General features: G+C 47.6%; 1 protein-coding gene across 1 annotated transcript in view; it reads right to left on the bottom strand.

Moving 5' to 3' along the window:
* Siah3 (siah E3 ubiquitin protein ligase family member 3) overlaps positions 1–7816 on the bottom strand; it is a 67558-nt gene extending 59742 nt beyond the window's left edge. Inside the window, exon 1 of the mRNA XM_055609752.1 lies at positions 7628–7816. Within this exon, the coding sequence (XP_055465727.1) occupies positions 7628–7762 (135 nt within the window). The 5' untranslated portion in view covers positions 7763–7816. The remainder of the gene's footprint in view (positions 1–7627) is intronic.
* Between the last annotated feature and the right edge of the window lie 2401 nt (positions 7817–10217).

Below are 10217 nucleotides of genomic sequence, written 5' to 3'. Positions count from 1 at the left end.
TCATACACACACACACACACACACACACACATATCACGAATGAAACATGCTCTTAGCTCAATATTTTTCAGTGAGAGACAGCGCATTCAACATTCATCCACAACCTTGCCTGGGTTGTGATTTGTGAGGAGTGAATGTGAAAAGGCACCACATAAGAAGTACCAAGAGGAACAGGGTTTTCATTGAAGAAAGAGAAAGCTGACTCACCAAAACCTCATCCATATCGGGTGAGCTTCTTAACCCCTTTCTGTTTTGATATTCTGTAGGTTGGAGTGTGGTAATAATACACCCCTTCCCAGTGACCATTAAAGGCTCAGTTTCACGCTGGACGGTTCTAGGACATAGCCAGCCTTCAGTAAATGATAGCTAATTTTGACTAATCCAGAGTGTATCTGAGACAGTGAAAAACTATTACGTGAGAATCTCAGGATATGTGATGTATGTCACATGAATATCTAATTTATGGCACAGGAACCTGAGTTTCTGAATGGCTACTTGCCTCGGACTCCTCGACACATTTTGGCCGAGTCCTGTGACACACTGTAAGGACCCATGGTGTCTGGGTACAAGGTCAGGAGTTGTCTGGTCAGCCTGTTGTAAAACCTATATTGTTGAACTGATTTGGGTTCTGTCTCTGTGGGACCTATTAGATAAAATAACATTGTCTTTCCTCTATAAGCATGGCTTTTGATGACCCCTGCCTCTCACATTGTACCCTCCCCTCCCTCATCACAGGGCTGTAGGGGTCAGGCATAGGAGAGGCCTAACCTCACTCCCATCTTAAACCGCCCTCTCTTTGCTGGAATCTGATGCTATGGGCTGGTGGAGACAGACCAGCAGCACAGAGCACATCCCTCATCATGGATTCATGATTTAAAAATACATCAAAGAGGTACGATACCTTAAAAATACAACTGACATTCCCAGGTAGACCACAATTCTAAATTATCCACATACACAAAAAAAACAATCCTATTCTGCAACAGGGGACTCTTTTCTGACAGTGCTTTCATCCTGGACTCTCAGCCAAAGTGAAAACCTAGCCTTTGGTAACAGAACTTGATCTGTCCCGCTATTTGACCATCTGCAGTGGTGGCTGCTTGGCTTTGGTGGCCCCCTCATATGTGTCCAAGTCATGTATCTGCATCAGCCTTTTAGATATAAGAAACCGTTGTTTCTTTGATGCCCCATCGTAGCCCAGCTGGCAACATCGGAGAGCAAAGCCCCTCTAAGATGGCGCCCAATATTGCCAGTGACTCATCTTACAGGAGCACCATTCCCTACCAGGGTGTCTGTTCCCTCATGGTATTGGCATAGCAGAGCAGAGTCTGAATGCAGACCATGAGGATGAGACCTGTCCCTCCTGCCGCTGTGACTTTGGACTGGCTCCTTGATCTTTAAGCCTCATGGTTTGGACCTAGACTTTGAATCAGAATGTTGTTCTAACGCCCCTCCCTTGGAGAACATGCTTTGAAACTTTATGCTTCAACAGTTATGTCTCCCAGTGCCTTAACTTTGATGTTTTGCTTCTCTGACCAAGGTAGTATAAAAGGAGGGGTTTATGGGAGTCTTACTGTTCCATAGGGTTAGAATCCATGATGGTGGGACAGAGGTAGCCGGGCAGCAGGTGGTGGGAGCAGCAGCTGAGAGCTCACATCTGGCGCCACAAACAGAAGGCACAGAAAGCCCTCAAAATGGCTCAGCTCTTTTGAATCCTCATAGCCCACCCCAGTGACATAGCTCCCCCAGCAAGGCCATGCCTCCTAATTTTCCCCAAACAAACAACAACTGAGGACCAAATATTCAAATGCCTGATAATTTTTTTTGAGGGGGGCATCTCTTTCAAGCTTTCATACTTCCTAACATCTAGTTTGAAGAGTTTGTTCAGCCTTCCAAGTTAAACACAAAAACGAGGTCATATTTATGCTAGGCCCAAAGATTCAGAATGTGCACCCCTGCCCAGCTGAGGATAAGCCATGGCAGACACTTAATTTGTGGGAAAGGCATTTCTGACGAACTCAACAGCAACAACAACAGGCATGATCATCACTAGCAATGGTATGATACTGGGCCATATTGTTTTTGTTTTTCTTTTGAACCCACACCCCCATTTTACAAAGGAAAAGAAATGAGGGTCACAAAAGATCAAAGATATCACTCAGGACCAGAGGTCCCTGACCCCAAAATAATCAATGCTGGAGGAGATGGAAATGATAACTATCACAATGTGATAATGATGCATTGTGCAATGAGTTGAAGTTATCACCCTGGACCCCATAAATGTGTACATTTATGTGTCCACTGGGAAGCAGGAAGAGCCTATCCATTCGGAACTAGGAAGAGGTGAGCTCCAAAAAAGCAGCATTGGATCCCATCCTGCTCTGCCTCCAAAACCCACAGTTGGCTAAAACACCAAGCTTCCTTCCCAGCTCTGCCATTTGTGGCTGTGGCAGCCATGAGAAACTAGCACAGGGGAACACCCCCCCTTGTGATGCCAGTCCCCCTGGCTGCATACAAACTAACTTCCTTGCTTTGACATGCCCTCCATCACTCCCTGAGCTCAGAACCCATGGGAAGGGGAGTCTCCATCCCCCAGGTGGACTTCTTGTCCACGACATTGCATATCTGAACAGGTCACCGCACTGCTTGGGGCAAGATGACACTCTAAGTACAGTTAAGACAGTTGGCTTCCACCTCTGTTGTTAACTGCTAGGAAAGTCGTCTGTCTTAACTTGGGGAAGCCATTCGAATATCTCTGACCTCTCTGTGGGTTTCAGAGGAAGTCTGAGCTCTCAGTTGTCTCATTTCCCTAGACAGTCCTTGTAGGTAGAGAGAGCCTAGTTAGGGGAATTTCACAAAGTAGGCTGGAGGATGCTGGGTAACGGAGGTAATCTGCTCACTTCTGTCCAGCTCCCAGCCTGCTCTGCAACTTAGTCACTAATATACAGCTAACCAAATTACTGCTCCAGGGCCTGGGGCCTCCTGTTATGTGGCTCAGGAGCCTCATTTGCAATCACCATTAACCAGCAAAGCTGCACGGCTGTTTCGTGCCCATAGTGTCGTAGAATATTCGCAGAAATCAAGGGGCTGATAGAGGCTAAAGAGCCTTTGGTGTAAATGTGATAGAGGGTGGACTTTAGCCTGCCCGCCCCTCCCCCCACAACTTCCCGGGTGGTAATAAGCAGTGAAATGGCTCTAAACTGGGCTGGAAGAGAGCCTGGGGAAATGTCAAAAGGACTGAGAACGGGGACCCTCTGATGTGACTATGTGGGTAAGAACTAGGTAACCCACATACCAGCTCTTCAACAATCTTACTGCTCTGAACTGCTTTAAAGTGGGCATTCACAATGAGCACTCTAAAGGCTGCTCCTCCGTCTAGGAAAACACTGAGGTCCTCCGCTCCCTGTCCACCCCCTGCTGTGCTGTGTCAGGCAGAATTAGCAAAGCCCCAGGGCAGTTCAGCAGTTTCAAAGACCACCCCACACAGCAGAGGCGCAAGCCACAGCCACATTTGACTTTGCCAGTCTCACTTCTTTCCTTTCTCTTCGAACTCTCCTTAGAGGACCGCCCCTCTGCCCTCCCCCTTCTTCCTCCCCATCTCCTCCTACCCTCATCTTCTCCTCCCTCTAACCACCTCTTCCTCAATTCCTACCATCTCTTTTCCCACTTCTTCCTCCCTACCATCCTCGCCACCCCCCCCCCCGCCCCCCCCCCCCCCCCGGCCACACTCACATTCATCCACCCAAGCTGTTCTCAGAATGAGAGTGAGTAGATACTGCAAGTGAATGGACAGTGAGCGGAACCTGAACAGCCCCCGTTTCAGATTTTGCCTCTGCCGGGCACTTAAATTAAAATCACCATTGTCCTGTCTGCCCCGTGTGTGTGCGTGTGCGTGTGTGTGTGTGTGTGTGTGTGTGTGTGCGCGCGCGCGCACGGTGTTCTGCTTGTAAATCCAAGATTAATGAATTATAAGAAAGAATGGCCGGGACCTAGCTGAATGGAGGCAGGGAGGTGAGGTTATAATGTTCTCTGGCCCAATGCGGAGGAGGGCACTGGGTTATGCATCAGACAGGGCCTTTCGGAAGTTTGCCAGAAAGCGTTTTGCTAGCATTTCTTTTGAAAAACTCATTTATCAAAGCTGTGGTCAAGAGGAGGAAGTTACCCAGCCGCCTCTGCTCACTGTAGGCTTGGGAAGGGCTGAGGACTTGGATGGGGGAAGGGGGGACACTTTTGTGAGCCTGCAGACCCTTCCTTGGAGAACCCTGGCTAAAGGAACTGGCTAAAGGAACTGACACCTCTGCAGACAGGGATGCTTCTAGCGGGTAGGCCAGTGGGCAAGGAACCAAGAGAGAAAAGCTGCCCAGTTTGGAAAGGGGTAGCAGATGCAGGGAGTATGATCTGGAGGCAGCCTGGGGCTGGGCAGCACCTGGAGACTGCTAGCCTGAAAGCAGGGCTCCCTGGAGGAGCATCTTTTATGGGGGGGGGGGGGGACACCATTTAGAATCCCAATCTAGGCAAAGCGTTACCAGTACAGGCAGACACAGACACAGGAGAATCCAGGGAGTCCTGCTTACTCATTTTTAGGCAGGCATTTAAATCCCTGACCTGTTCCAGGTCAGCCGTTCATGCCGAAGAACCCTTTGGAGTGGGCTCGAGGGTATAATGGCTCTATCCAGAATGTCTGCAGTCCCTGGGAGGCTCTGCTTTCCATCAGCTCGAAGGACTCCCAGGTCAGTGAGACTGCTAATGAAGGTGACCTATGGAAGCATAGAAGATACAATACATGGTCGTCTCTGCTCAGCACTTGCTTGCAGTCTTTAGATGCTGTCAGGAAAGCTCAGAACTGTTTCCACACAGTCACAGCTCCAGGCAGCCCAGGAAAGCGAGGCTATGCTCTGCAGCCTCCGTCACCATTTCAGGTCTCAACCTGCCTGCCTTACAAAGTGTGGGGAAGCACCGCAGATCAATAGCTATTTTGGGTTAACGTTGCCACAGCTTTCTTTTTTCCTCAAAAAAAAAAAAAAAAAAGGTATCCCCTCCTCCCCATAGATCACAGCCTATTATAGCAAAGACAACCTTTTTTTGTGTGTGTCTGTGTGCATGTGGTCTATTTAAGGACGTGAATGTTTAGGAAGAGAGCTCTTCTGCTTTGGTATGCACTTTTTAGTTTAATCAGCAGGCCAGTGGTGCTTTTAGGTAGCTAATTAATTAGTTAACTAATTAATTCATTAAAAAACATAAAAGTCTGAAGCTATCTGCCGGCCTCAGGTTGAGAGGTGGGTCTGCTGAACTTCTATCACCTGGGTCCTAGGTAAGCATGGGGATCCCACAGGAGAGTTTGGCTGCTGGCTGCGTCCTCCTGCCAGCCGTTGTCCTCCCAGCGCTGTGAGCACGGCCCAAGCACTGTGACACACAATCCACTGTGTTTAATTGCAGTGAGGTTCCGATGCGCAAAATTCCTAAGGAGATTTTAATGGGAAATGAAAGGCCAAAAGAGCACATTCTGAAAAACTGTGCCACGGCATCTATTTCTCTGTTCTGTGCCTACACCGTCCTAAGTTACCTTAAAGCTTTAAGTGACACTCTTTGAAGAGTCTATAAATTACATGTATGCATGTACGTGTGTGTGTTTAGAGGGGAAATTGCTACAAATTGCTACATTTATGCACTCCCCCCCACACCCCAAACGTAACTGTCTCTTAGCTTCAGAAAGCTGTGGAGGAGGCAGGACAGACATTCCTGTTTGTCTTGAGGATGAGGAGAGGGAAGGCTCAGAAAGGGTGAGTCATTCAAAGGCAACCTAAAGCCTTCTAGCCCTACTCTGGGCCCCTGAATTGGAGCAACAGGGCTGTTGGGGTCAACAAGCAGTATGAATGATTTCTCCTTCCCTCCCAGCAAGACCTGAGCACCCTCCCTTCCCCCATCATTGGCTGCAGTCAGTGAGCCATGTAAATTCAAACTTTAGAACTGCTATGTCGCATAATTTCAATAGGTATTAAAATGCAAAACAGGAGTAAACAATATTTCTTGCCACAGGGAAGTAACTAATACAAGCTGACAAAATAATGGGATTGGAGTAAGGTCTCCAAAGTGGCCATAAAATGAAATTCAAGAGTATTTTTAATATGGAAACTATACACTTGCTCTGCCAAGGATGACTGGAAGAGAATTCTCATTTATAAAACCAAGCCATAAAGAAAGAAAGAAAAGAACACTGAACAGGAGAAAAGAGACGAATGAGTGAACATGAGAGAGGGAGAGCATACATGAATGCTTCGGGGAGATTTGTGGATTTGTCACAGTCTGGGTACCACAGAAAGCATCTCAGTACAAGTTCAGATCCCCTCCATCACGCTGCCCCTGGCCTCAGAGGCTCCAGACGGCCGGCTGTCAGTTTAAAGACTTCCAGGAACGGAAGTGGGGCCATTCATAAGAACTGCTCTGCAGCAAGAGGGCTGAGGACCATCCATCCGATCTTGAGAGTTTACCGTCATACTGCCGAGCCACAGTGGTCAGAGCCACAGCTTTGGTCTCCCGGAGACAGACTCCCAGACTCTGTTGCAGACATAGCCCCTCCCCCTTGTTCCTCAGTCCCCCTGTACAGTAAAGATGGGCAAGCAACTCCCTAATGAGCCCTGCATTTTATTTTGTTTTCAGACGACTTAACCTTTGAGGAGTTCGTTGTCCCCACTTCTCATCTTCCCCACGTCCCGGGGGCAGTGGCCCTTCATTAATTTCCCCCTCTGGACTGTGATACATAGAGGTCCTTCTAGCCCTGCAACTTGGCTTAGAACATTGACGCGAAGGGATGAACACAGAGAAAGCAGCCCCGAGCGAGCAGCGAGGCAGCCACTGGCAACTCGGCAGCCAGCCGCCTGCAGGCTCCAGGCAGCAGCCGCAGCTCCTAGCCGGTTCCATTATTACACAATTGAAGTGAAGCCCTCTGGCTGCTGTCCTTGGTGGTGAAGGCTCACGTCCTGCTGGCAGGAGGGAAAGGAGCTAAACTCCTACCAGAAGCACACAGTCAGACAGAAGGACAGATAGGCAGACAGACAGTCTTACACGCGCGCTCGAGCACACACACACACACACACACACACACACACACACACACACACACACACTTTGACACAGTTTGAGGACAAGGGCAAACTACTGCACTAACAGCCCCTTGCCGACAACCAGGTCCTGTCTCAAAGCCCTCCAGTTCGGCAGCTACTTCTGCAAGGCCAAATCCTTGTGCCCATCGGCGGGACAGATAGCAATTTGGGTAACTTTTCAGAATCTTTTTTTTTTTTTTTCTCCCGGGCACTGGCCCGGGAATGTTTGGGAGGGAGGTAAGGACACCTCTACCCTCCTCTTCCCATCACCCTTCCTTCCGTCCCTCCCCCTGGCTCCCTCCCCTGCTCGGAGAGCAGAAGGCACTACTCCCCTGCTCCACTGTTGCTTGCCAGTCACTGATAACAGCACCGAGCCTCCCAGAGAGCGAGAATGAGGCAAACATCTCCAGGGCCCCGGGGTCCTAGCACCAGCAAACTGTTTGCGTGAGCTCCCCGATAGAAGTCTCCCGGGGAAAGGCTAGAGCCCCCACGGAGATGGCAGGAGAGCGCGAGAGGAAGTGACTCACCTTTAGGTTGTGCGTGGGGTTCACCACACAGACAAGTTGCCCAGCCGCAGAGAAAACCCGTTTAGCCTTGTAGTGCTGAAACCGGAGGTGAATGAGATCCAACACAGCCCCAAAGCACTGTGTAAAGAAAAGCATCACAACTTTTGGGGGGTTGTTGGCACAGCGAGGCAGCGGAGGAAGCCGTAAGTCCTTGGGCTCTGAACGGAGCACAGCTTCTGAGACACTCCGCTCCAACCCGGCTTAGCGCGCCTTCATATTCATCATCAAAATAAGACGGTTAGAATCTTGCAGCAGCGAGGCAGCCAATCAAAAGGACAGAAATGTTATCCTTGAGGTGCAGAGACAGCCAATAACAAATACCTCCCGTACTGAAACTCCCTGATGAATCGAGCCTGGCGGAGAATGTATTATTGAACATTACCATAGATCAGCACATTGCATTTATCTTGTGATTACAGCCAACCATACATAATGCTGGGTTAGATAGGCTGACAAAATTGATTGCTTAATGTGTCTCCATTTATTAATTGACTTAATTTAACATGAGAGCCTTTCTTAATGCTCTGAGCAACCCCCCATCCAAAGGAAAAAAAAAAAAGCAAAAGAAAAAAAATGTAAAACATTCACACCTCCAAACAGGAAAGCATTGTGCTCCAACAGGCAGATGGGTTCGGCAGCTTGTGGCTCACCAGAGCTGCCGGGAGAAAATCAAATACTACAAGACACTGATTCTAGATAAGAATTTGGCAGCTGCAGAAATGTTTATCTTTCAGTCTTATGCTCTGACTCTCTGCAATTTGGATTGTAGCCCCTTGATAAATCTAACCCACCACTCTTTATGCAAAAAAAAAAAAAAAAAAAAAAATCTAACAAATGAGTTTGGAATTGAGGACGAAAATGCATAATATATATATGTTTCAAAATATAGTAATCACTGAAGTCTCTTTTATTAAAGCATAAAAATGCACAGAGCTCGCTTCTAAAAATAATGAAACCCCTGATGCATGAACACACACAGAAAAACCTACACAGGGAAGAAAGTGCCTTGTACATCAGCAGAATAATTACAGATGCAGAGAACCTGTGCTTGTCACTCATTTGCATATTGGTGGGCAGCAAATTGCTAATTAACCAGTAGATTGTTGGAGACATTAAAATAGAGACTAGGGATACACACAGCACAGCATTTACTTGTTTGTGTGAATGCCAGCAGCGCATTGTTGTGCCGGAGCAGGCAGAGACCGGTCCACTTCTTAGCTGCAACAGAGCACTGCCCTCCCCATGCCCAAGGTGGGCTGTGAGACCTCTCATTGGCTCCTGAAGGAAGGCTCCTAAGCAGTACCTGGGGGGCTTTGGGCTTCCAGGGAATAAGCTCCGTTTGTTCATATAGTCTCAGCCACGAAAGCCCAAGAACTGGGAATCTGGAGTTTTAACTCTCTGGCTGTCTTTTCATTGAGTGGTCAGATAGACTTAGCTGCAGCCATTGCTCTGAGGTCATGGCTCTTTCCTGGACCCTTCCTGTTCCACCCCAGGATGGCTACAAACACAGCCAGCACAAAATTGTAAAACTACTTGAAACATTGAGATTAAACAAACAAACGAACAACAACAACAACAAAACCCAACAATACAAAATAAACTCTACTGCTTGGTTCACAGTAAGAACTCTACAGATGATGATATCTTTCTCGGTGGCACAGAGGCTAGATGTGCTGGGGTCACAGGGCCTAGGCTGCAAGAGATACAAGACACCTGAGTCTGTGACCTGGTCAGGCACTTACAATAAGAACAGACTAAAATACTGAAGAAAAGAACGTGCCAGGTTTAGGAAACCAAAGCAGAACCAAGGTTGATTTTAACTTGACTTTAAAGCCAAATCAAATTTGTTTGTTTGTTTATGTTTTTCAAGACAGGGTTTCTCTGTGCAGTCTGGCTGTTCTGGAACTCACTCTGCAGACCAGGCTGGTCTTGAGCGCAGAGATCTGCCTGCCTCTGCCTACCAAGTGCTGAAATTAAAGGTGTGCGTCCACCACCGCCCAGCTCCAAATCAAATCTAAGGCAGGGTTCTCAACCTTCTTAATGCTGTGACCTTTAATACAGCTCCTCATGCTGTGGTGACCCCAGCCATACAATTATTATCGTTGCTACTACGTAACTGTAATTTTGCTGCTGTTATGAATTGTAATGTAAATACCTATGTTTTCCAATGGTCTTAGGTGACCCCTGTGAAGGGGTTGTTTGATCCCAAAGGAGTCAGGACCCACAGATCAAGAACCACTGATCTAAAAACACAAGCTATTTAGTAAAGGAAATAGAATGTTAATGATTGCACTTTAACAATAAATGCACCTGCCAAATATATGACAATGTTTGAGCCAAGGAAACCCAAATCAATGTGATCTAAAAACAGGGTGTGTGTTCCTACACCCACACCCTGAGTCCTAGTTTGCTTTCTATTGCTGCAGTGAACACATGACCAAATGTAACTTGAGAAGGAAAGAGTATTTGGCTTACACTTCCGGGTCATAGTTCATCACTGACAAAAGTCAAGGCAGAAACTCAAGGCAGAAATCTGGAGACAGGAATTGAA

Source organism: Psammomys obesus, unplaced genomic scaffold (genome assembly GCF_907164565.1).
Source record: "Psammomys obesus unplaced genomic scaffold, mPsaObe1.curated_primary_1811, whole genome shotgun sequence".
Taxonomy (NCBI): Eukaryota; Metazoa; Chordata; class Mammalia; order Rodentia; family Muridae; genus Psammomys; species Psammomys obesus.
Note: the sequence above shows the minus strand (reverse complement) of the source record. Positions and strands in the feature narration are given on the sequence as shown.